Source organism: Mixophyes fleayi, chromosome 11 (genome assembly GCF_038048845.1).
Source record: "Mixophyes fleayi isolate aMixFle1 chromosome 11, aMixFle1.hap1, whole genome shotgun sequence".
In the NCBI taxonomy this organism is placed as follows: domain Eukaryota; kingdom Metazoa; phylum Chordata; class Amphibia; order Anura; family Limnodynastidae; genus Mixophyes; species Mixophyes fleayi.
The window spans coordinates 54,305,666-54,333,444 of NC_134412.1; the positions used below are offsets into that span (position 1 = coordinate 54,305,666).

The 27,779-nt window shown below is 40.1% G+C and overlaps 1 protein-coding gene across 2 annotated transcripts in view; it reads left to right on the top strand.

The window, feature by feature from the left end:
• VPS11 (VPS11 core subunit of CORVET and HOPS complexes) overlaps positions 1-16,236 on the top strand; it is a 31,171-nt gene extending 14,935 nt beyond the window's left edge. The window contains exons 5-16 of one of the 2 annotated variants that reach the window (XM_075190571.1): positions 675-919; positions 1,032-1,239; positions 2,046-2,197; positions 3,204-3,390; positions 3,741-3,884; positions 4,017-4,181; positions 4,345-4,506; positions 10,308-10,447; positions 10,570-10,772; positions 12,525-12,696; positions 13,824-14,046; positions 15,295-16,236. In XM_075190571.1, coding sequence (XP_075046672.1) covers positions 675-919; positions 1,032-1,239; positions 2,046-2,197; positions 3,204-3,390; positions 3,741-3,884; positions 4,017-4,181; positions 4,345-4,506; positions 10,308-10,447; positions 10,570-10,772; positions 12,525-12,696; positions 13,824-14,046; positions 15,295-15,459 — 2,166 coding nt within the window. In that variant the 3' untranslated portion in view covers positions 15,460-16,236. The remainder of the gene's footprint in view (positions 1-674; positions 920-1,031; positions 1,240-2,045; positions 2,198-3,203; positions 3,391-3,740; positions 3,885-4,016; positions 4,182-4,344; positions 4,507-10,307; positions 10,448-10,569; positions 10,773-12,524; positions 12,697-13,823; positions 14,047-15,294) is intronic. The other variant, XM_075190572.1, reaches the window with a different exon arrangement.
• The last annotated feature ends 11,543 nt before the right edge of the window (positions 16,237-27,779 follow it).

The window sequence follows — 27,779 nt, forward strand, 5'->3', positions numbered from 1 at the left end:
CTGCCCTTTGGCTGTATGTTCTTTGGCCTATCTTCCTTGGGGCTTTATAATTAAACTGAGGAGCTATAGGGGGTTGCAGAGGGGAGGGGTCTGTAAGCATTGATACATTAAACAAGTTAACTAGCTAAGTGCCAACTCCACACTCCCCTCATACAGCCCAAGGTTAGCCGTGTCCCCCAGATGGAATTAGACAAATGGATTTATCGTAAGTATAAAAATCCTCCTCTTTAATATGTAGGACCCTAAGGCTTTCATTCAGGGATCCCAATACCGGTGAGTACAGGAAGCTGTTGTACAATAACACATCAGAGATTCAAGTAGGCGGACCCACATTAGAGTACCAGCCTATAAAAAGGGAATTTGATGATTTGTTCAAGTACCCCTTCCTCATGAGGCTGAGGAAGTTTGAAAGTCTATATTTTACAGAGGACCTTTGCCAGTGGGGCTGACTGACCAAGCTTCATAGCCGTGCAGCTGCTCTGAAAGCTGGTCAGCAAGTCTGTGTACGTTAATGTATTTCCAAGGGTTTGATTCCTGGAGAAGCCACAGTTATTGCTGAGAATTATGCCCAATTATTTATTAAAAGCTTAATTTACTTGGAGTTCCTTGAATCTCTTGGGCTTCTGCTCTGTGATGTTAGATGTTTAATAAGTGTTATTTTGCTTCACATACAGGCATATGAGCTGACCCAGAAGGATTACCCATACACAGAGTTAGATTCTCATGGCTGTGGCCTGCGCTGCTCAGCCTTGTCTGACCCATCTCAAGACATGCAATTTGTAGTGGCTGGTAATGAGTGTGTGTATCTTTACCAGCCAGATGAGAGAGGACCCTGCTTTGCTTTTGAAGGACAAAAGCTGATTGTGCATTGGTACCGTGGTTATTTGATCATTGTATCAAGAGACAGATATGGAGACAGGTATGGAGAATCTTCACACTTTCTACCAACACCTATTACTTTTAAGAAATAATTACTGCTGACATTGTCACATGCTTCCTTCCCATTAACCATTGGTTTTCTGCACTCGCAGATCAGATTTTGCTGGACGTTCAGGAGATGGCCATGCACCAGACAGACAAACATTGACCATATATGACCTGGGTAACAAGTTTATTGCATATAGCTGTGTACTGACAGAGATGGTTGATGTTTTGGCAGAGTGGGGATCTCTCTATGTTCTGACAAGGGATGGTCTCCTACACGCTTTACATGAGAAGGACACACAGACCAAGCTAGAGGTACAGACTTACTAACAATATATTTTAAATATATATGACATTTGCTAAGTGACACACTGGGTGCACATTTGTAAAATAAATAAGCCTTATTTACTTTTTCACCTGCTGTGAAGCCACAGCAGAATTTTGACTACTGTACTGTGACCTGAGACTCTTAACAAAGTTACTTCCGGATAGCCATAATTCTGTTTCCTGAACCTTTGACCTTCCAGCTTCAGAGCAGAATATTTGTTCCCTTATGAGAGCGTATCTCATATTGTACATGACTATAGATTGTACAATCTAGACTTTGACAAACATATTTTTGCTCTATTATAGTGACTGCTACCAGACATCACGTGATGTCCACTATTAAATTACAAATATTTTCTGAATTTGGAGTTGAACTTTATTAAACATTTTGTGTATATGTGTGTGTATCTATCTAATCATATTTGTTTTCCAATTCCCGGGAGTTTATCATTGCAAAAATGTATTTGGGTTGAGCTTCTTATTAAAGATATTTTAAACTACCCACAGAACCCACCATTTGCTCTGTTAGGCAGAGTTCCTTTTACTTCCAATCTCTGCTGGTCAGTTGCACTAACAATGCCTTGTTACAGTAACTGACAAGTAGTGAGCCCAGAAAATCATATGTATAGGGATCATGCTGAATAGAATCGATAGGGTGGCCTAGTTGAATGGTGTGGGTTTAAAGAAAAATGTGTAAACATCTTTACTGCAGACTTGCATTGTAATTTCATAGCGATATGTAGATTGAATGCTGCTTTGTGCTGTAGTATAAAACCTTTTTTATGCTCCTACAGATGCTATTTAAGAAAAATCTTTATGTTATGGCCATTTCTCTGGCCAAGGGTCAGCATCTGGACAGCGATGGATTGTCTGAGATCTTCCGCCAATACGGAGACCACCTATACAACAAAGGAGATCATGATGGGGCTATCCAACAGTATATCCGGTATGTCTTCATTATGTTACCAGGCACAAGTGTCACCTGATGCTGAATGGAATTAGGAGGTGAATAGTAATAAGCACTATTTATGTGTCGGGCAACATGTGCTTTTGTGAATTTAGATATGTATTACAAATAATTTCATATTTATTATTACTGTAGTTCATAAGGCGCTACAGTGCTCCATAGTGCCAGGCAGTAAGGAAGACTGTATGTATGTATATATATATATATATATATATATATATATATATATATATATATATATATATATATCTCTCAGATAAAAATAAATGCAGATGAGAAAACAAAAAGGTAGAAAAGGCTTGGCTCACAAGTTTACAATCTACTGGAGAAAAAAGCCAGAACTGAGACAAGTGTGACTTCCGAGAGTGTACCAGAGAGAGTAGTGTAGGCTCTAATAAAGAGGTACATTTTTAAGCAAGTATTTCAATTTTTGAAAGCTGAGAGCCTGATTGTTTACTAAACTTATAGTATTAGATTTATAATTTTTTTAAGAATGAGATTTTTGAAAAGAAAAATCATGTTCGTTACATTTGCATCTTTTGATAAAAAAGTTTTAAGTGTGTGGTTGCAATAGTAATACTTGAATAAATAAGCCTTACTACAGAGTGCATTTAGCTTTAGACTTTTAGACCTCCAACACATAGTCCACTGGACACTCCTTCTCAATGAAACACACTCACCTCCTCCCCTGCTTCACCAGCAGCAGAAACTATCCAGCTGTATAGAATAGCTATGGATAATATTCAATGAATTTATTGCAGGGAAGATGTACAGTGGATCCAGCACATGTCTTCAGGTAACATGGGAGGTTTTCCCTGTTATCTGTACAAGGGGCATGGGGCATTTTGTATTGAGAAGGAGGATGTCCAAATGCTGATTGTTGATTTACAAGCACCATATTCTTTTATCTTATTGATTCTAATCAAAATATCCTTGTATTTCCATGGCTCCCCATTATTTACTGGCTCCATTTTCTAATGTCCAGGACAATTGGCAAGTTAGAGCCTTCTTATGTCATCCGGAAATTTCTAGATGCCCAGCGAATACACAATTTGACAGCATATCTTCAGGCTTTGCATCTTCAGTCTCTAGCCAATGCAGACCACACCACTCTTTTACTAAACTGCTACACGAAGCTGAAGGACAGTGCTCGTTTAGAAGAATTCATCAAGGTGAGTAACTCCTGGTTTATTGGTCCATTGTTCTGTTAAGTAAGTTATCACCTGTTATCTGTTGGTGCTTAAATTTGTCCCTCAAAATATAATAAATAAAAACTGTATTTTCCTGTTAGTTTCATTGGGGTACTCTACACCAAGATTGTAGGCTTTACCACTAAGAGCATGGGAACAAAGTCAAAATAAACCCCTCCTTCCACCCCAGCTGTCGCATTAAAATTTCTGGGGTGAAGTAATGATTTCACCCTGCTATTGTGCTGGTACAATAAAGTACGGTTTGCCTGTTTTCTATTACATAAATAGAATAGTTGATAATTGATTTTGTTTTTCTGTTTCTGCATCACCAGGCCAGTGAAGATGAGGTACATTTTGATGTAGAAATAGCCATTAAGGTTCTTCGGCAGGCTGGCTACCACTCGCATGCCCTCTACTTGGCAGAGAAACATGCCCATCATGAATGGTACTTGAAGGTTCAACTGGAAGACATTAAGGTGACTTCATGGTCTTACATTTAGACACACAAAGACATACTGTTCCTCTCAGGTTGTTAAACTAAAAGTATCAACAATAAGGGCAGAAGAGCTATATGTATTTTTAACACTCGACTTTCTATCCTCTTACAGAACTTTCAAGAAGCTCTGAGATACATTGGACGACTTCCATTCCCTCAAGCAGAGAGCAATATGAAATGTTATGGAAAAATACTCATGTATCATGTTCCCAATGAAACGACTCAACTTTTGAATGACCTATGCACCACTTTACCCCAGCATGGAGAAGGGAAGAGGGTGAGATGCTTGTTATCCAGTAAACTTGCTGCTGAATTATGCTTTCCGTATCATACAGAAACAAGTCATATGGATAACATAACGTGACAGATGTTGACATACTACCTTTTAAATTGTTAAATTCCTTGCATGCCTATTCAAACATGCTCTTACCCTCCATTAGGCAAACCCTGAAGAATTCATCCCCATTTTTGCTAATAACCCCTGTGAGCTGAAGACCTTTTTAGAGCATATGACACGCGTACAGAGTGATTCTCCACAAGGAGTGTATGACACTTTGTTGGAGTTACGTCTACAAAACTGGGCACATGAGAGTGATCCACAAGTAAGTACTCGGTCTGTATAGTATCTGCCTTATTGAATCAAATTATTTATAGCAATGTTGTTTTGGTTGGTGTAATCTGCTGTAAATATTATACCCAAATTACACTGCATGTATGTTTTTATATTTTTCAGGATCTACCTTGTGCCTTTACGTGCACAATACTAATCAATTGTTTTTTATTTGAAAGCATTGTTAAAATAGGGTTGGTATTTAGCACTTGACGGTCATTCAATGTTTGGAACTACAGTGTTATTGAAATGTACCAAATAGCACAACAGTCCTTTAGGGAGGCTGTGTATTATTTTCTGTTTTAAGGAATTGTGTAATTTATGGTAAGTGTAGCGATCACAAATCGTTCTTTCTTGTTTTGTTTTTTTTTTCGTTAATCTGCATTAAGAAACCCAAACAGATAGTTTTTGCATTCATACTGCCTAGTACCTTGGCCATCTAGGAGGGCTAAATACCATTGTATATACACTATATTGACATAAGTATTTGGCCACACCTGTTAATTATTGAATTGAGGTGTTTCAATTAGACCTGTTGCCAGAGGTGTATAAATCAAGCACCTAGCTATGCAGACTCCATTTGTGATACGAAATGGGTCATTCCGAAGAGCTCAGTGACTTCAAGCGTGGTACTGTGATAGGATGCCACCTTTGCAATAAGACTGTTCATGAGATTACATCCCTGCTGGATATTCCACTGTTAACTGTAAGTGATATTATTAGAAAGTAGAAGCGTTTAGGAATAGCAGCAACTTGGCCATGAAGCGGAAGACCATGTAGAATCAGAGCGGGGTCAACAACTACTAAGGTGCATGGTGTTTAAAAGTCTCTAACGCTCTGTGGATTCCATAGCTGAAGAGTTTTGAACTTCCACTGGCATTAATATAAGCACAAAAATTGTGCGGTGGGAGCTTAATGGAATGGGTTTCCATGACCGAGCAGCTGCATGCAAGCCTCACATCACCAAGACCAATGCCAAATGTTGGATTGAGTGATGTAAAGCACACAGACACTGGACTGTGGAGCAGTGGAAACGTGTTCTGTGGATTGACTGATTACGCTTTTCTGTTTGACAGTCAGATGGGCGAGACTGGGTTTGGCGGGTTCCGGGAGAATGTTGCCTGACTGCATTATGCCAACTGTGAAGTTGGTGGAGGAAGGATAATGGTATGGGGCTGTTTTTCAGGATTTGGGCTAGACCCCTCTTCTCCAGTGAAGGACAATCTTAATGCTTCAGCATACCAAGTCATTTTGGACAATGCTATGCTTGCTACTTTGTGGCAACAGTTTGGGGAAGGCCCTTTTCTATTCCAACATGGCTGTGCCCCAGTACACAAAGCAAGGACTACAAAGACATGATTTGTGGAAGAATTAGACTGGCCTGCACAGAGCCCTGACCTCAGTCCCATCGAACAAAGATTGGAAGCCAGGCCTTCTCATTCCACATCCGTGCCTGACCTCATAAATGCTCTACAGAATTAATGGGCACAAATTCCTACACTCCAACATCTAGTGGAAATCCTTCCAAGAATTGTGGAAGCTGTTATCGCTGCAAAAGGGGGAACAACTCCATATTAAAGTAGGTGTATTTGAATAGAATGTCATTACAGTCCCTGTTGGTATAATGGTCAAGCGTCCGAATACTTTTGTCAATATATTGTATCTTGTGTTTTTCAACCATATATGTATATACAAGATAAAATAGATATGTGCTGCTAGTTTAAATGGTAGTGTGCAAAAAGAAAAAAATCTACACAACGTACTGTACCATATGTTCGTTCCCTGAAGTATACTCTAGGGCTATACTTATCTGTATCTCTGTGTGTGAATATATATATATATATATATATATATATATATATATATATATATATATATATATATATATATATATATATATATATATATATATATATATATATATATATTATATTATTTATTTTATTCTTTATATAGTGTAAAATGCTAAATATGAGGTACTGATTGGGGCTATTGCCCAGAGCCACACAGTCCCCTTCATTTCTGTCCCATAATGGGAATTTTATTCTGTGTGATCCTTCCTCTGCCTGTATTTTAATTATTGGTAATATCCAGGGGGATTCCGGGGGAGATGTTCCCTAAACTAACAAAAACGTCAGTTAAGGGAAAATCTCGTGTCAAGTATTTTACTTCGAGTGTGGCACAAAACTTCCCAGTGGACAGCAGGACTCGGAGACTGATTGTGCGGGCTGTCTGGTGGGATCCCAGGGAGAACGGTCTCAGGGTTGCACTGTGCCCCAGATGGAGGAACCAGCGTGGGCAAGTATGCAGGGGTCATTTGTCAGGTCCCAGAGGGTCCGAGAGGCAAGGGGTTCTATTCCAATCTCTTCCTAGTTCCCAAGCTAAATGGGTCCTTCTGTCCAAATCTGAACCTCAAGGCTCTAAATCTACACCGTTTGGGTGGGCAAATTCCGCATGGAAGTAATCTGGTCACTGATCAGCGGATTTGAACCACTGGAGTTCCTTGCATCCATTGACATTTGGGATGCCTATGTACATAATACCCATTGGGAAGGCCACCAGTCCCTGGTTCACGGTGGAGGGCTCCCATTATCAGTTCCGTGCTCTTCCGTTTAGCCTCTCCAAGGGTGTTAACCAAGATCGTGGCGATAATGGCTGCACTGCTGCGCTCCAAGGGGGTCAGCATAGATTCTTACCTGGACAAACTGCTGATCAAGGCACATTGAAACCAGCTACTGAGAACATTTCTCAACATTCAAGTTCTGGAACAACATGTGGGGATAATAAATCTTTAAAAATCCCAACTGACTCCCTGTCAGCAGATGGTCTTCCTGGTTCTAATCTTGGATACCAGGTTGCAATAGATTATTCTTCTGGGCACCAAAGTACGCTCTCCTCTTCAGAACTATGTGCAAAGGGATCTGGCCCTTCCCCAGCCTCCATGCTAGTATTCATGAAGCTTCTGCATCAGATGGTCTCCACGTTCAAGACATTTCCCTTCGGGAGATTCCATTCACACACCTTCAGTGGGTCCTGTTGAAGATATGGACGGCCTCCACCATTCACTCGGATTCCCAGTTGATCCAGTTGTCTCAGGAATCCCATCTGACTCTTTGCTGGTGGCTGATGAAGGATATTCTGTTCATTGGCAGTTGCTTTGCCACATGGTCTTGGACCATTGTCACAATGGACACAGGCCTCCCTAGGTTGGGGTGCCGTGGTGTTACACTTGCGCCTTCAGCGGACCTGGTCACCTCGGGAAACCTTGCTTCCGATAAATGTCTTGGAATGGAAGATGTGTTTCTAGATCTGCAGGGTATAACTCTAGTCCAACAATGCCATGGTTTATGTAAATTGTCAGGGAGGTATCAGAAGTGTTGGGAGGCATGCAAGTGGCAACTTAGATTCTGGCTTGGGTGGAATAGTTGGTTCCGGCCATATCGACCATATTCATTCCCAGGGGGGATACTGGAAGGCCGACTACCTAGACAGACACGAGATCCTGCTGGCGAGTGGTCCCTCCATCCAGAGGTTTTTCAGTCGCTGACCTGGAGGTGGGATCTGTCCAACATCGACCTGATGGCTTCTCTTCACAACAGGCAAGTGGACAAGATCTGCTTGAGAACCAGGGAACCTGGTGGTAGCAGTGGACAAAATAACCATACGCTGGGAGTTCCAGCTGGGATATGTTCCTCCCATTCGATTGCTGGCCCGAGAACACAAGAGTGAAACAGGGACTACCTGTGATCCTGGTGGTTCCACATTGGCCACTTTGAGTCTGGTTGACAGACATTCTGTGACTGGCAAGTGAGCAACGTCGACGTACTACTACTACAGAGCCCATTTCGGTTCCAGGACCTTCATCGGCTGGCTTTAACAACGTGGTTGTTGAAGCCAGTCTTTGGTGGGCAAAAGGTTTGTCCACCAGAATAGTGGACACTATGTTGCGAGCTAGGAAGCAGGCTTCTGCCCGCATTTATCACCGAATGTGGCGTATCTACATAAAGTGGTTCAAGCATCACTTTTGCCACTCAGGGGGAGGGCACTCTTTGAACCATTGAGCATGGTCGAGTTCAGGTTCCTCACGTGGAAGGTTGTTTTTCTTTTGGCCATAGCATCTGCATGTAGAGTGTCAGTACTTTGAGCCCTTTCTTGCCCATGATAGGGCTGTTCTGCATATGGTTTCTACTTTTCAACCTAAGGTGGTTTAAGGTTTCACCTGAATCAGGAAATCGTAGTCCTGGCTTTTCGGATGCGGGATGGATCTTTGGCCTTACAATCCGAGGATTCCTTGGATGTTGTTAGTGCCCTTCGCATATATGTCAAATGAACTTCGGGCGTTCGCAAGACAGATTTCCCTCTTTGTGCTGTTAAAGGCTAATAAGAGGGGACGGCCAGCTACTAAGCAGACCATTGGCAGGTGGATCAAATCCACCATTAGGCAGAGTCCTATGTCACGACAGATCGGCCTGTACCTAGCCATAATGCTGCTCATTACACACGCTCAGTGGGTGCTTCTTAGGCTGCATAAAATGAAGTTTCAGCAGATTAGCTTTGTGGAATGGCCACCTGATCCTCTGTCCATATGTTTACTAAGATCGTTTTTGCGTCCTCTGACTTCTGTTTTGGCCACAGTGTTTTGCGTGCCAGCTATCAGAGTGGTCCCTCCCTTAGGGGGGTGCTTTAGATCATCCCCATGATAGCAGTGTCCGCCAGATAGGAGGATTTTTATAGTTACGGTAAATCTTTTTCTCTGACTCCATCTGGGGGACACTGCATTCCCTTATTTTTCCCTTCTGCTCTTTTCTCGGTTGTCTTACCCTTTAAAAATTCACTGAGGGTGCAGGGGGTTGCAGAGAGGAGTCATCTGTCTGTAGGTTAACAAATAATTAACTTTTTGAGTGCCAACTCCTAGCTCCCTTTCATACAACCACATGGTAGCAGTGTCCCCCAGATGGACTCGGAGAAAAGGATTTATCGTAAGTATAAAAAATCTCCTTTCAACGTTTGTGCAATTTTTTAACTTTAAAACTGCAGAGCGCACAAATCACAGGTTAATGCTAACATGATAACATACTAATGGCTAGATGACTGAAATATAATTACAGCTAGGAATAAGTAGAAATAATAGTAAGCACCATAAATTGTACAAATAGTTCATCACAGTGCAGGAATGCAAAGCTCAAGAAATAATCGATTATCACACACAATGTACACACTGCAAATAAATCATTTGAGTAGTCCAACATTCAAGCATTAGGTAAGTGGCAGAAAAATGAAAGAAGGTTATGAATTAGGGATTTATCAACTCGAGTACACCAACGGATCATGTTTTAAAGTTTGAAGTTTGTGGGAGCAAGTGTGATAAATAATGATACATATAACTATCTTTATATTATACCTGGAGTCTTCAAAAGATAATTCATTGGCGATACGTGAACTGTGTTTCTGTAAGTCTACCCTAAAGTTACTCCTCTTCATAAATTCCTGTCAGCAGTCGCTCTGGGATAGTTATGAAATCGTGTACAAGAAAAGGTGCAGTGAACCATAGCAACCAATGTTTGGTTTTACTTCCTAAACTGTGCTAGAAAAATAACTGGAATGCTGTTATGGGTTATAGAACATATTCGTATTGTACATATTCTTTTTACGGCAGATCATTGTGTGTGTGTGTGTGTGTGTGTGTGTGTGTATATGACGGGATTTGGGGATTTTCCACCCATATCTTTGTGAAGTTAGGGTGCCAGATTTACATTATTGTAGCTTGAAATGTTTGTGCTTTTAATTTAACAGGCAAAGCAGCAGCTTCAGAATGATGCCATGACTCTTCTGAAGAGTGGCCGCTTCAAGAATGTTTTTGACAAAGCGCTTGTTCTGTGCCAGATGCACAACTTTCAGAAAGGAGTGTTATATCTGTATGAACAAGGCAAACTGTGAGTGTTTCTTAACTGAGTGTACTTGAACTAACATATACAACTGTATCTGATTATACCTATATTTATGGGTGTGCGCCTTCAGTTACTCTGATTTTCCCTGTTTTAACAATTTTTGGTAGTTTCCAGCAGATCATGCATTACCATATGCAGAACGATCAGTACCAGGAGGTGATCGAGGCCTGCAAGCAATATGGGGAGCAAGAAAGCTGCTTATGGGAGCAGGCACTTAGTTACTTTGCTCGCAAGGAGGAGGACTGCAAGGAACACATTGCCACAGTGCTAAGGCATATTGAGAGCAAAAACCTCATGCCTCCACTGTTGGGTAGGTCCCCTCACACTCCTTCTTTTTTTTTTTTTTTTTTATTCACTACTTTTCCTTCAAGAATATTTTTTAAATCTCATAATTGTTGGTATACTAAGAAAATATACATGCTTGAGGCTATGTTTGAAAAAGTGTTCATAAGATTTTACATGACCGTGTAGTTTTAAAACAGGTCGTACGTAGAATGGAGATTACACTTTATTCTCTATCAGTCAATGTTGTAGTGAGTACAGATCAAACACGCCTGTCTATCGGCTGCAGATATTTGGGGGTTATACTAAGGTGAATAAACCATTTTAATAGTGGAACACCACTTTTTTAGCTGAAATTATTATTAATTTATAGGGCGCCACAAAATGTCTGCAGCACCGTACAGGGTACAAACAATAGGACAGTACAAGGTAGAACAATACGGTACAGTAAACAAGTAACACTATAGGTAGATCAAGGCACAGCTAATAAGAAAGGGTGAGCGATTAGTGTATCATTCAAAAATTATTCAAAATTAATCAACTTTAAACAATTCTATGTAACATAGAATTATAACTAGCTATAACAATTATAATGGTTTATAATGAATGAGCTAGAACTTATGTCAGAACTGGAACACCTTCACTGTTGAGATGCTACTCGTCTAGATGTGTTTTGTGTCCGTTGTACAGTCTGTTGAATTGTACTTCCTACTACTTACTTTGATTTTTATTTCTAGCTTGTTTTGTGTTCTCCAACCAGGTACTTTGTATAATCAGGCAGAGTAAATTTTTTTTTTTTTTTTTTTATTGCCTTTGTGAAATTACATTGCGTGCAGTGCTCTCTGCATTGGATCCAGTTGTTTCCATGGAGCAGCTTTGTATAGTATTCCGTAGCAACTAAAATCATCCTGCACAAGTCTGACTGATTTTAAAACTTGGTGAAAAAACACATAAGGAAGATGACCAAGCAATCCATGTATTAAAAGTTGTATTTTTTCAATTACAAATGGACAAAATCGGGCAACTATCAAAAGTTGAACTAGGCAAGGGATAAACAGCGCTGGAAACTAATTGCCAATAAGCATAGACGAGTTCATGAAATGGTTAAAAACATTCAATTTATTAAACCAACCAGTCCACAAAAGAGATATAGATATATAGATATATAGATATAGATATATATATATATATATATATATATATATATATATATATATATATATATATATACACATATACACGAATGTTTTTAACCATTTCATGAACTCGTCCATGCTTATTGGCAATTAGTTTCCAGCGCTGTTTATCCTTTGCCTAGTTTTTGTTTTTAAAGAGCCCACAGACTCTTGCTACAGCAGCAGGTAACAAAATTGCCTATTGAAGTGTTTCCTATAATCTTTCTCAAGATCCATCTATCAGCGCTAGGAACTTTTTCTGCTGTGTAACCTCTAAATATCCAAAGTTGTTTCCTGCTTTAGGCAAAACTTTACTAAAATGATTGGATACATCTACATTTGGAAAGCTTTGTCTTCCATCACTTCACCTCTTTTCAGTCATAAGTTTTTAAAATAATTTTTCACCCAAAGAATATATGAAATGCAGTGGTAAAATAAAGGATTCGGTCTTGCCATGAATTTCATCTGTTCTGTGGCTTTGTTAAAAATTTAGTTTTATTTCCTTCCAGTTGCAAACAACAAAAGCCATGTTGCACATTAGTCAGTGACTAAATAAAAGGCTTCTAGTATGTGCGAAGTATGCGACTGACTTTATCATATTACAGTGGTCCAGACCTTGGCTCATAACTCCACTGCTACTCTGTCTGTGATCAGAGATTACCTGATCAACAAAATGCAGAAGCTGAGCCAGCAGACAGAGGAAGATGAAAGGACTGTTAATCAGTACAGGGAAGATACAGCCCGCATCCGACGGGAGATCCATGAGCTGCGTAACAGGTGAGAGAGGTCAACCTGATTGTCATGTTTAGCTCTGTATTGGTTTAAAGAAACACAGCATCTGACTGATAGTGCCACAGATTTTGAACTTTTGAGACTTTGAACAGTAAAGATTCAGAAGTCCTGTATCACATTTGTATCATTGGGGGATTAAAGACCCCATGCCTATAAAAATGAATGTAATAAAATCCCAAATCTCTTAATGCAAGGTCATGTGCTCTTCAGTTAAGGGATGGCTTCATATCATTGGCATTGGGCAAATTATCCTTTCAGAGCATTCAGCCCCTGCCATTTTCGACTGACCAGTAGTGTTAACTAGCTGCACACATTTGGCGCATGGGGTGGGATTCCGCAGACCAGTAGTAAACTGCTTGTAATATATTGTAGAACTGAGTAACATAATAGATAAGTTTGTGTGCTGAAAATTTGATTGCTTGAATTTGTAACTTGACATGCTTATCACCAAGGGTATTCAGATACACTTCTAGCATGCAATCCATTATACTGAGTTTATTATTGAGTAAGCTATGCTGTACTGTTTTTAACAAAGCCTTTTCCACAAAACTTGTGCATAGCACTTGACCCATGGAATTTGTCACTGTATTATATACCTTACACTCTCTCAGCCTTTATTGCGTATTCCCTGAGGTGCAGTAGTATAATAGCCAATTTGTCTTCTCATGTTGTAGCTTTTTCTGTTTGTCGGGCCATGAATGCTGTGCTGCTGTGAAGGTGCATAGCTGTAAATTTTACCATACAATCAATATTTATGAATATAGTAATGCAGGTTCCCTTTCTTGAGCAAACATATCTAGGAGATGCTTCTTTCCAATTTGATCTTTGCTGTTTCTCGTCCCATTTGGGTATTTCTCCAAGATTGCATTACGCTTAGTGGAGTACAGAGTATGTAACTTTCAATTTGACTTCATTGAAGCAATGCATTCAAAATAGAAATAATGTTTTCTGTGTAGAATACCTTCTGCCAACCTGTCAATCATCTGGATAATGGTCTTGTATCTGGATATGTTTTGAAGTTTCTACAAGTAGAAATTGATTAGGGGGAATACTGGTATTTTAATATCTCTGGCAGGTGACCACTGTTTTGTTTTTATTTTTTTTGCATTAAGCCCTAAAATATTTCAGAAGACTAAATGCAGTATCTGTAGTAGTGCTCTGGAGCTGCCATCTGTGCACTTTTTATGTGGTCACTCCTTCCACCAACACTGCTTTGAAAGTTACGCAGAGAGCGACTCTGACTGCCCCACTTGTCTGCCTGAGAACCGCCAGGTCCTTGATATGATCAGGGCACAAGAGGAGAAGAAGGACCTATATGACCAGTTCCAGCACCAGGTTTGTATGCCACCTTTCTATGTTTACCTTCAGTCATGTTTATATTTAGCTTTATTCTTTATGGTAAGCCAGTGACAGGAAGAATTCCCTATGAATGGTTTCTGCATACTGTTGAACATTTCATCACCCATATACACAAGTAAACAGAGACATACAACTGTATTTAAGCTTTATCTTTATATGGTAACGTGTTGCAGAGTTTTTTTTTGTTTTTTTTTTAGGTGGAGCAATTTACCATAATATATTAATCTAGTAACAAATACATCTGTTTCAAATACTTTTTCTAAGGAAATGTAGTACTCGTATGTATCTATCACAATACCATCAATGTGCAACTCTACTTAATGTATCTTGGCATTTATAAATAAGAGATAATTTACCATCAACATTTTTTCACCATTTTATCCTTTATTTTGTCCCCTGTCTGTCTTCCTTTGTTTTTTTTTTGTTTTTTTTCCCTCTCATTTCTTCTCCATGCTGAATCAGTTTCCTTTGTCTTTTTTTTTGTGTCGGTGTGTACAGGAAGTCAAATCCCCTCCCAGCCTGGCTGGTCAGATTTCCCCCACCCTCTCTTAAATTTCGTCCTCTGTAGATCTCCTTTCCTAACAACAGTAACGGTGCCCATAGCCATTTACAGCTCTAAGTGCAGGGAGCAGCACTGGTTGGGGTGGGGTGAGGAAGGGGACAATCCCCCTGGATCCTCCATTGCCCTATAGCAATGCTTGTAATATGGAGTATGTAATAGAATATGATACTGAGCAAGTGGTGAAGCGAAATCGTCTAATAATTTAAAGGGGAACTCCAGTCTAAATTTTTTTTTTTTTTTTTTTCCCCCCCCTCAATTTTTATCTGGAATAAAGCAAATGTGTCACATGGTTGTTAGATGTTCCTACACTTGTCCTTTTTCTTTTTTTCACTACTGCTACACTGTGAACTACTGCTGTTCAATGCTTTAACCTGCCTATCTGTAGTTTTGGGCATATCCGGCAGTTATGCAAGTCCCTAGTGACTTGTTAACAACTCCTACTGTCCAACCATGCAGAGGCTGGAACGAGAGTGATCTTGCTGGTAACCTGGGATGTAGGGTAGTCTTTTAATATGCAATTCTGGAATTTTAAGAAAAGTTTTTTTTTTTTATTCATTCATTCATTTGTATGAGAGAAGTTCAGATGGTAACCCCTAATTACACTAGTTCCTGAACCATTGTTGTAGTTTATAATGGTGTATTGCCTTTTTTCTTTTCTGTAGTTAAAGTGCTCAAATGATGGGTTCAGTGTGGTCGCAGAATACTTTGGCCGTGGTGTTTTCAACAAATTGACGCTGATAACGGATGCCCCCACAGGAAGGATGGGGGGAGCGAAGGATGCAGGATTACAGCGCGAGCTCTTGATCAACACTAGGAGAAATCTTTAATCCAAACACTGAATGCTCTCAATGAAGCTATAATCAATTGGTGAATTATGGCTCCTTTCAATTCACTGCGAATGGCTTTTGGTTATTTTAGGTCTTTAAGTTCTATGAAAACGGAAAAAATATCATGGTGAACAGATGTTTCCTGATACACACAATGGGATAAAAGCATGGAATATTTTTCAGTTACAAGAAAAACTGTGGGTACTGTTGTAGAGCAGCCTTATTAAAAAGAGGTATGTTACATAAGTAACATAATTACCACAATATACAATTCTCATAAGAGACAAGCGTCAAGATATTGCATTTCAGAATCAGGAGAGCATTGAACTGTCAGTGTAAATAATATATATATATATAGAATAGATCAGTGTTAGATGTCTGTTTGGCATTAGATAGCTTTTCTTGGGTCAGTAAAAGTGCTTCTGGTCATTGTTTGTCAAGGTTATGTAAATTGGGATGACATGTTTAAGAGATACAATTTTAATTTTCATTGTAAAGTCATCTTCATTCAAGTGATCTACCCATATATCATAGTAATATATTTTAACCATAGCCTGGTTAATTACATGTTATAGTGTAAATAGGAAGGAACTTTGTCATTACATTGCATTGGGGAAGGGGGTGGGGGTTGGCACAAGAACAATGCTGTTTAAACTCTATTAGGTTGAAAACTATGTAAATTACCCAGGCATGACAGAGAACAGCAAATCGTATTACCACTGTGAGTTGGCTATCAAGGCCAAGTTTCCTTTTTGTAATAAAAATATAATAAGTCTATCTCATTTAACGTTTTATTTCAGCATTAAATACAGCAATAATTTACACACAGAAAAGTGTTCAATGCTCTAATGCAGAATAAAGATATAATACACTCAATGATGCTTATTCAAGCATGTACTGTCTCATATCTATTATGATTATCATTGATTTGTAAGGCGCCACAGTGCTCCACGGCGCTATACAGTAGGGAGAACAGTACATACATAAATTGTGCATAGAAGGTAGACAAAATAAATGCAGATATAAAAACAAAGGGTATGAATGACCCTGCTCATTAGAGAGTTTACATTCTAAGTGGAAGAGGCCACAGCTGAAACAAGACGAGCAAATGTAGTTCAGAGTGGAGATTTGGACAGTTGTGAGAGTGCATTAGTGTGAATAGTGTTATCGGGGATATGGTCATCTCTAAAAAAAAAGATGGGTTTTCAAACGGCGACTAAAAATTTGAAGGCTGCAGGAAAATCTGAGCGTGGTAGGGAATTCCATAAGTGGGGAAAAGTCTTGTAGGCGGGAGTGAGTGGGGGTTACTAGAGGCGAAACGAGGCGCAGGTCAGATGTAGACCTAAGAAGATGGGAGTATTTTGATATGAGATTTGAGATATATGCAGTGGTAATGTTGTTGAGGGCTTTGTAGGTAAGGGTGAGTAATTTTAATTTGATTCTGGAGGACACAGCGAGCCAGTATAGGGATTTGCAAAGTGGTGCTGCAGATGTGGAGCAGTGAGAGAGGATGATCAGTCTTGCAGCAGCATTTAGGAAGGATTGAAGTGTGGGATATATGGGTGTCAGGAATGCCAGATAGCAGGAGGTTGCAATAGTTAAGACGGGAGATGAGAGAATGGATAATAGTTTTGGAAGCACGTTGAATAAGAAAAGGACATATTCTGTGAATGTTTTTAAGGTGGAGTCAACAGGACTGGGAGAGTCTTTATGTGAGGAATAAAGCAAAAGGGTGGAGGGATAGCAAAGAGGGCTTGGGATACTGAGGAAATTGTGGTGTTTTTGACAGTGAGGGAGATTTGAGGGTAGGTGGTGACTCTGGTAGGAGGGAAGATAATAAGCTCTGTTTTGGATATTTTGAGCTTTAGGTAGTGTTGGGACATTCATGTGGAGATAATAGCAGAAAGACAATTGGTTACATGAGAGAGTACAGAAGGGGAGAGGTCAGGGGAGAAGATATAGATTTGCGTGTCCTCAACATAGAGGTGGTATTGGAGGCCAAATAAGTGAATTAGTGCCCCAAGAGAAGAGGTGTATAATGTAAAAAAGTAAAGGGCCTAGAACAGAGCCTTGTGGGACCCCAACATATAGTTGGAAGGGAGAATGTGCCAGAGGTAGAACACTAAAGGAGCTGTTTGATAGGAAGTGAACCAGGAAAGAACTGTCACGAAGGCCAATGTAGTGAAGGGTGTTTAAGAGAAGAGTGTGATCAAACGTGTCAAAAGCAGCAAAGATGTCACGGAGACTGGAGAAATGACCCTTAGACTTTGCAGTAAGTAGATCATTGATCACTTTTGTGAGAGCCGTTTCAGTGGAATGTTGGGGACGGAAGTCTGATTGTAGAGAGTCTTGGATGGAATGAGAGAAGAGAAAGTGAGACAGGCGTTTGTACACTAATCGCTCAAGTAGTTTCGAGGCAAACTGGAAAAGAGAAGTAGGGCAGTAGTTGGAGAGAGATGCTCGATTGAGAGATTGTTTCTTTAGAATTGGTGAGATGAGCGCTTGTTTAAAGGAGGATGGAATTGTGCCAGTAGGAGGGACAAACAGGTTGAAGAGGTGAGAGAGAGGTGGGCATGCAGAGATGGAGCGGAGATGTTGGGAGGAAATAGGGTCAAGGGGACAGGTTGTAGGATGAGATGAGTGCAGAGACTTCGTCTTCAGTTACTGGTGAGAATAAATTAAGGGCGGGTTGGGAAGTGTAGGAAAAGGTTGGTGGAGTGAGTGGCATTTGGCATGAGAATATATCTTGTAGAATGGTGTTGATTTTGTCTTTGAATAGCTCAGTTGTCGTCCAGACCACCCACTGCATATGAGAATCTATGTCTCTGGTCCATCCTCAAAAGGTCTTATACATTATGGATATAATACCCTACTCCCCTCTACCTCCTGAGGTTAAAGACTGCTTCCAGATGCAGTGGGAGACGGACTTGGGCACCACGCTAGACCAGGAAAAATGGTCGGACGTTTATGAATGACAGCACGCTGCTCCATAAATGTCTGCATCAAAGAAAACGCCAACAAACTGCTTGATAGATGTTGTTATGTTCCTTCTAGATTACAACCTATATATCCACATATATGTGCTGCCTGCTGGAGAAATTGTGGTCAAATGGGAACCTTTATTCATATTTGGTGGGACTGTCATACTGGACAGCAGTCCTCACGTTGGCTTCAGCAATTCTTGATCCTTCTATACCCTCCAACCCTAAACATGTTTTTCTACCACTGCCTCTCCCAGACCTCACTAATTCTACTCATAAACTCTTCTGACATATCATCATTATTATTTATATATCGCCACTAATTCTGCAGCGCTGTACAGAGAACTCTCACATCAGTCCCTGTCCCATTGGGGCTTACAGTCTAAATTCCCTAACATACACACACACAGACTAGGGTCAATTTGCAGCAGCCAATTAACATACTAGTATGTTTTTGGAGTTTGGGAGGAAACCGGAGCACCCGGAGGAAACCCACGCAAACACGAAGAACATACAAATGCCTCACAGATAAGACCTTGATCGGGAATTGAACTCATGACCCCAGTGCTGTAGGCAGAAGGCAGAAGTGCTAACCACTTAGCCACCGTGCTGCACATTAGCATAGCTACATGTCAAAAAGCTGCTTCCTGGAAAAGCCTCACACCACTCATACTTCCAATGGTCTGTAGTTGAATCTGGCACACCTACCAGATGGAAAACATCACCAGTATATGGAGGGGCTCCTCTGTATCTTTCTATAAAGCCTGGTCCCTATGGGCTTCATATCGTAACCAACCTTTACTTCAGTTCTAGTTGAAAGCGAGCGTGGAATAGAACCACTAGACAAATTTAATCCTGTCCTACCTGATGCGTAAATCTTCAATTCCCCATCCCTTCCCATGTTCTCTTCCTCTTGTTCTTTAAACTATCTTACTCCCCTCTCTCTGTTAAAAACTGCATCTTCAGAGCACCAGATAGATGCACAGTTAACTTCCAATTGCAAAATCACTGTGAGAGTGTTTTACACACTGCTATGTTTAAATATGTATACCATGTTACTGATGTACCTTTCCAGATCTTGTAATGCTTTTTCAGTGTAAGATGTTTCTAATAAAAAAGTATTTAAAAAAATAAATAATTTGCAAAAGCTTGGGCTGTGAGAAAGAAAGAGGGAGGGGCAGGTTACGCAGAGACGTGAGTTGATGGTGGCAAAGAGACAACGTGGGTTAGAAGTCTGAGTGGATATTGGAGATTTGAATGTTTGGCAATAGAAGGCAGTGCTGTAAGTTGAAAGGTTAACTTTATACTGGAGGAAATCGGGATAGGAACGAGATTTTCTCCAGTGGAGCTATGCAGCCCGGGAGCACTTTTGCAGGTAGCGGGTCTGTTTAGTGTGCCATAGTTGGGGTTTGGATTGTTGGAGACTATATTTAGTAGCTGTAGCGGCGTTGTTTAGGACTGAAGTGAGTGTTTTGTTATAGAATGAGGCAGCATGGTTTTGGCTGCAGGGGGTGCATAAGGTGAGGTAATATATTTAACATCTATAATTAGAGGGGTACAATGTCACTAGCTTATGATTTAATAAATGGATAATGGGGAATTCAAGGCAAGATCTTGATAGTGATCACTCAACACTTCAGGTGGTGGCAGGGTCCCTGAAGTTTCTACAATTTAGTAGATGCATAGAGAACCGACAGATATTTAAATAGATTAAAATTAGATGCACTCAAATGGAGGGTGTATCTAGCAAATTTTGAGGCTAAGCAGTGTGGTCCAATTGAGATGGGGGTGTGGCCTGGCAGCCATATTAGGTAGACATGCACCAATACAGCTCCGAGGCTTTGGCTCTCCCCACTAATAAAGTAGTCAGCCCTGCGACTATTTGGCTCGGCAACGCCGAATGCACCCGTTGAAACCATCTGGGTTGTACAGATCCCACCCTCACTGACCCAGAGCTCTGTGGCCTACCCAATACTGCAGGCTGTGTACCTGATTGGATCAGCCAGTCAAGGAGACCCGCGTTCCCGACGTGCAGTGTGAGGTGTTCTCAGGCCTAAGCTGGCACATTCTCTATCCGAGACTCGATTTGTGGCCTGACAACGGCTGTGCCCCATACCTGCACCTGCGCTCACCTGCAGAGACTCCCGCTGCTGCGATTGGCCACTGTTGGGGCAATACTCTGAAGATTCCCTGCTTGCAGGGATTAGTCTGGAGGCACCCACATTGGAACTTTCCCAGCGGATTCATGTCGGGTCACTTCCTCTTGTCTGCTTCGCCTGGAACTCCGGTGACACGCTGGGACCTTTCTTCCATTTTGCACAGTGTCTGACAGCTGCTTAATACACTGAACGGGCCTCCAGTTCCAGCACAGTGAAGAACCTTTGTGCCGAGTTGCTCGCATCCCTGTACATCTAATGTCACTGCCCTCCAGTGGCTGAACGTTAGTACTGCAGCTTCCATCAACATAGACATTTAATATCCTGCAAAATTTTGCCATCTCCCCCTCACTGTAATTTTCATCACTGATTTCATTGTGGACACACCCTCCATCTTCCCTAAGGAGGTGGGCCTGCCATTCCCGCAGGCTTTAAATGATCCAATCATCTACCACATGCTGACAGGGACAGGAGCCTCTTTTACGCCGATGCACTTTGTATTTTACTCTCACACTTCATCCAGGTCTGTTGTTCATGAATCCTTATTTCCCCTACTCCTCCCTTCTGCTATCATGCCTAAGGGCAAAAAGATTCATTCCAAAGGCCTTTCTTGGTATTTTGCAAAGCAGAAGACTCCTGCCTCCCGCTCTGGGAGAGAAGACTCCACATACCTCCGCTGATTCTGACTCTGATGAAGATGACACAACTCCTATCACTAGACGGTACTTCATGAGCCTAATCAAAGAAATGAAAGAACGCAAATCTTCCGTCCACTCTGAAGTACAAACTGCACTTCATTCACTGCGAACAGAAATGGCCACGATCGGGGATCGTACTGTTGAGGTGGAAAAGGGACAAGAGACGGTCGTGAACTCCAAGACCAGAGTGAAGGAAGACATTCTGCATATTCAAAAACAAAAGGTGCTAAAGGACCTTCTATCTCTGAAATTGATCATCTTTTTATCTGAAGCTCCCTCCTGGCAATTGGCTGAAATTGCCACATACAAAACAAAAAGATAAAAATATTGGGGAAGCGCTGATAAAAATACTTTGTTTTGGGAATACCATCTACTAATAATGCCCATTTATTGTGGATGCACGTTAGCCCTGTATATTTAACTGAGGGATAACATTGGATTTGTGAGGGATAGGTCATGTCAAACTAATCTAATTAGTTTCTACGAGGAAGTTAGTGGAAACTTAAACCAGGGCAGCACAGTAGATGTGGTCTGCTTAGACTTTGCAAAGGCCTTTGATACAGTGCCACACAAGAGGTTGGTTTACAAAATAAGGGAACTGGGTCTAGAAATCAAAATTTGTACTTGGATCGAAAACTGGTTAGAGAATAGGGAACAGAGAGTTGTGATAAATGGAACATTTTCTAATTGGTCAAAAGTCTTAAGTGGAGTACCTCAAGGTTCCGTGCTGGGACCACTCCTTTTTAATATATTTATTAATGACCTTGGTGATGGTTTAGAGAGTAAAGTTTCTATTTTTGCAGATGACACTAAACTCTGAAAGGTAATAAAATCAGAACAAGATGTAGCTTCTCTATAGAGGGCCTTAAATAAACTGGATTATTGGGCGGTCAAATGGAATATGAGGTTTAACACATAAATGTAAGGTTATGCATTTAGGGATCAAAAACAAGAACACAATCTTTAAATTAAATGGAATTAATTTGGGAGAATCTATAATGGAAAAGGATTTGGGAGTGCTCGTAGACAGTAGACTTTGCAATAGTGCTCAATGTCAAGCAGCAGCTGCAAGGGCAAACAAAGTATTGGCATGCATAAAAAGGGGCATAGATGCAAGGGAAGACACTGTAATTTTGCCACTGTATAAATCGTTGGTAAGACCCCATCTTGAATATGCAGTACAGTTCTGGGCACCACTCTATAGAAAAGATAATTTGGAACTAGAAAGGGTTCAGAGAAGGGCGACAAAATTGATAAAGTGTATGGAGTCATTAAGTTATGAGGAAAGGTTAGCTAGTATAGGCATGTTTACTTTAGAAAAGAGGCGACTAAGGGGAGATATGATTACTATGTACAAATACATTAGGGGTCAATACAGAGCACTTTCATGGAAACTTTTTACCCCAAGCACCATACACAGGACACGTGGTCACCCCCTAAGGTTAGAGGAGAGGAAATTTCACAACCATTAAAGGAAGGGGTTCTTTACAGTAAGGGCAGTCAAGATATGGAATTCATTGCCAGGGAAGGTTGTGATGGCAGATTCAATAGATATGTTTAAGAAAGGGTTAGACAAATTTTTAGCGGAAAGGTGTATCCAGGGATACGACCGTTAATTAAAATGAAGGATAGTAGTGGATATAGGGTAAAAATAGGACTGCAATATTCAGTCTGGGGGGATTTTCACAATTAAAACAGATTGGCGGTTGCTTACTCTGGATCAATTTCAAATATAAGTGCAGGATTGCAGGAGATCCAAAATAGGTTGAACTTGATGGACTGGAGTCTTTTTTTCAACCTCATCAACTATGTTACTATGTACTGGTATGCATCCAACAGGACTATTTGAGATTATTGCTATGCAATACAATCCTCATTCCTATATCTCAGCATCATGGGGATCAATTGAATCATCCATATTTGTTTGTTAACATTTTGATGTGCTAGTGCTAGTTTGATCATATGCATGCCTATATATACTCAATCAGGATTGATTAAGTTTTGGGAGATACCGGTACAAATATATTTACTATATATATTTTTTATTTTTTGAACAGTATCCAATTTAAATGGGTTTTTAAATGTGTTTGTTTGAATAAATAACGTGATATTTTTTATCTGCGCTTCCCCATTATTTTTATCTTTGGTTCTGCATATTCGCAATGAACTGAAGTCCATTCAAGAACAACAGGAGGACATGGACTATCGGGCCAGACGGAAGAATCTGCGCATTAAGGGCATACCTGAATCGGCTGAGACCTTACATCTTGGCCAATACCTCAAGAATCTTTTCTCCCAGCTTGTCCCTGAGGTACCGGAGGAACACTTGCTTTTGGACAGAGCTCATAGGGCACTGAAACCCAGGTCGCCCGACGAAAACCAACCCAGGGATGTTATTCTGCTCCATTTCTTCACAGCTAAGGAGATGATTTTACGAGGTGCACACACACACATATATATATATATATATATATATATATATATATATATATATATATATATATATATATATATATAAGACAAAAAAAGAGAAGCGCCACGCATAGTGTATTAAATGACCAACAATTAATCTTCTCAATGTGGCAAACAAGTGAATTGGCCTCGTACCAAAAGACAAATAATAAACAGCTTATCTGTAATTAGATTCCCGACATCCTATATAGACTCCTTGATGTCCAGTCCTTATGGTTCCAGAAGTTCAGATCACTATGGACTCAGAGCAAAACTATTATGGTGTAGTATGCCAAATAAGGCTACCAACAATTCCTCAAAGCTGGGTACCAACACAAGCTCATAACATGATGATCCATAAAAGTGTTTTATTACAAAGATAAAATCCTTAATATATATATAAAATGCGCCCGTACATCATATAAAACAAATATAGGCTTATCTGCAGTCTTTCCTGATGGTAATCACGGATCTCTCAAAACCACCTGGCCGGGGTAGATGTGGTGATCCACGGAAAACAACACACAGAAAACGCCTTATCCCCCTCAACGCGTTTCGTCACTCGACTTTTTCAAGAGGATTCTGGGTATGTAGTATGGTATGTTAGTCCAAATGTCCAGTTTATATGGTCCCACAAAGCACAAACACCTGTAACAGTCATTATCCAAAGATCCGGCCGGACTGAGTGATGTGACCTCACTTCCGGTAACGGACCCTCCATCACTTCCGGTATCGGAAGATCTATCATTTAACAATGCAGAAACCTTATTTCATTATTAGATATATATTGTTTGTTTCCACGTTATAACTATAACATAGCTTTGTAGATATGCAACACTAAAACATAATAACTTTCTCGAAAAAAACGAGCCTCCTTATACTTATCAACAGAACATTCATAAATTTGTCCTCATTTTTGAACAGTGGAGAGCGCCATTTTCTCGTGGATTATAACCCTTAGCCATACCAACGCCATTTCCAAGTGGATCCCCTCCTTATTAATAGGGCATTTAGCAATATATGCTGATATCTACAAATATCAGGTTCAAAAATGAGGACAAATTTATGAATGTTCTGTTGATAAGTATAAGGAGGCTCCTTTTTTTTGAGAAAGTTATTATGTTTTAGTGTTGCATATCTACAAAGCTATGTTATAGTTATAACGTGGAAACAAACAATATATATCTAATAATGAAATAAGGTTTCTGCATTGTTAAATGATAGATCTTCCGATACCGGAAGTGAGGTCACATCACTCAGTCCGGCCGGATCTTTGGATAATGACTGTTACAGGTGTTTGTGCTTTGTGGGACCATATAAACTGGACATTTGGACTAACATACCATACTACATACCCAGAATCCTCTTGAAAAAGTCGAGTGACGAAACGCGTTGAGGAGGATAAGGCGTTTTCTGTGTGTTGTTTTCCGTGGATCACAACATCTACCCCGGCCAGGTGGTTTTGAGAGATCCGTGATTACCATCAGGAAAGACTGCAGATAAGCCTATATTTGTTTTATATGATGTACGGGCGCATTTTATATATATATTAAGGATTTTATCTTTGTAATAAAACACTTTTATGGATCATCATGTTATGAGCTTGTGTTGGTACCCAGCTTTGAGGAATTGTTGGTAGCCTTATTTGGCATACTACACCATAATAGTTTTGCTCTGAGTCCATAGTGATCTGAACTTCTGGAACCATAAGGACTGGACATCAAGGAGTCTATATAGGATGTCGGGAATCTAATTACAGATAAGCTGTTTATTATTTGTCTTTTGGTACGAGGCCAATTCACTTGTTTGCCACATTGAGAAGACTAATTGTTGGTCATTTAATACACTATGCGTGGCGCTTCTCTTTTTTTGTCTTTTAGAATTATTTGAGCACTTGCAAATGAGTGCTTGTTTTTGAGGAGCTGCCTGCTGCGTAAATTTGTATGTTTTTTATATTTATATGGTGTATGAGGTACACACATATATATGTAAATCATTGTCACACATTTTTGGTGTTTTTCTAATACTGCACTAAGCGCCTTTTGCTTATTATCTTTCTATATATATATATATATATATATATATATATATATATATATATATATATAACCCAATAATTCTAAGCTGTAGAGCGCTCAATAAGTGCAGAAACAAGCAGTGAATATAAAAAAAATATATTAATACTTATATGCAAAGAGGCAGCTCCCCAGTCATTCGACACCTGTCTGCAAGTGTCAGACCTATTAGAAGAGAAACAAAAGACAGGGGGCGCCACACATAGTGCAATTAAACGTGATACACAGTTATATTCTCCACAGTATATATAGTTCCCGTACCGGATGTTCAAAATAATAAAGCCAAAGTGATAATGGGGAAATTCCTCTGATGGCACCACAGGTGGACAATAGGAATCAAGGCGATCCTGGATGGTAAATATCCCCTCTTGTTAGTAAGTTGGATGATATCCAGGTGTCTGCAAACTCAAAATTAAAACCACAATAGTATGATAACATCAATATACCACACTTCAAATTTCTGTAGTGGATCAAGATTTAATAATAAGGTTTCACACTGCAGCTCTTATTATAAATGCCCGTACATGAAACAGATTAAAAAATAGCTTATCTGTCCTATAGACTATCGCAGGTAGTAGGGAAAGTTCCAGCCGGCAATGATCCAGACATCCAGAGGACGGTCACAGGAATCAGATGGTAGCGAACAACCACCGACGCATTTCGTCTTGTAAAAGACTTTTTCAAGGAGTCATAATTAGAATAGTAGCAGCCAGCTCCTAAATACTCAAGTTCTCATAGTATGGAGCCAATCGGAGTGTCATTACCGGGGTAGGCGGAATCGCCTCAATCCCGATACGTCACTTCCGGTTAGAGACTTCTGGTAAGCATAACGTAGTGAAAACAGCTGATCTGAGTTACAATAAAACATATAAGCCCCAAGATTCAATGAGCTTGAGGATAAAAACCCACACATTATGCCTCGATCAAACAAATATTAAGAGCAGGGATCAATAGGCAGAACAATAAGTACATCACCCAAATGTACCAATGGAATCCACAAAAGAATAACAATAATCCAGTCAGAATAGACGACATATCACATGACTAGCTAATACATCAAACATCTAGCTAACCAACAGGAAAGACATGATCAAATAAATATAGCCCACCAATTCCATTTTACCTATAGGTGTAAACATATCAGACAAGGAAAAAATCTTAGAGGCTGCAAGATTACTGGATGATGAATTGTCTTATAGAAAATTAGAACAAGATCCCACAGCCAAGTCTGTAGAGGAGTTGAAAGTGATTCTATATGAGGCTTTGAGAGAGAATATATTAACTTGTGATGAGTATCTATTTCTTCTTCAGGATTCACCAGTTATCCCGATCTTCTACTATTCACCGAAAGTGCATAAATCGCTAGAAAAGCCTCCTGGGAGGCCCATTATAGCAGGGATCGGCTCCCTTACGTCACATGCATCCCAATATGTTGACATTTTCATTAAGAAGTATGTTGTTAGTTTACCAGCTTTTCTGAAGGATTCTACGTCTCTACTGCAACTTTTGGGTGATGTACTTATTGTTCTGCCTATTGATCCCTGCTCTTAATATTTGTTTGATCGAGGCATAATGTGTGGGTTTTTATCCTCTAGCTCATTGAATCTTGGGGCTTATATGTTTTATTGTAACTCAGATCAGCTGTTTTCACTACGTTCGGCTTACCGGAAGTCTCTAATCGGAAGTGACGTATTGGGATTGAGGCGATTCCGCCAACCCCGGTAATGACACTTCGATTGGCTCCCTACTATGAGGACTTGAGTATTTAGGAGCTGGCTGCTACTATTCTAATTATGACACCTTGAAAAAGTCTTTTACAAGACGAAAGGCGTCGGAGGTTGTTCGCTACCATCTGATTCCTGTGACCGTCCTCTGGATGTCTGGATCTTTGCAGGCTGGAACTTTCCCTACTACCTGCGATTGTCTATAGGACAGATAAGCTGCTTTTTAATCTGTTTC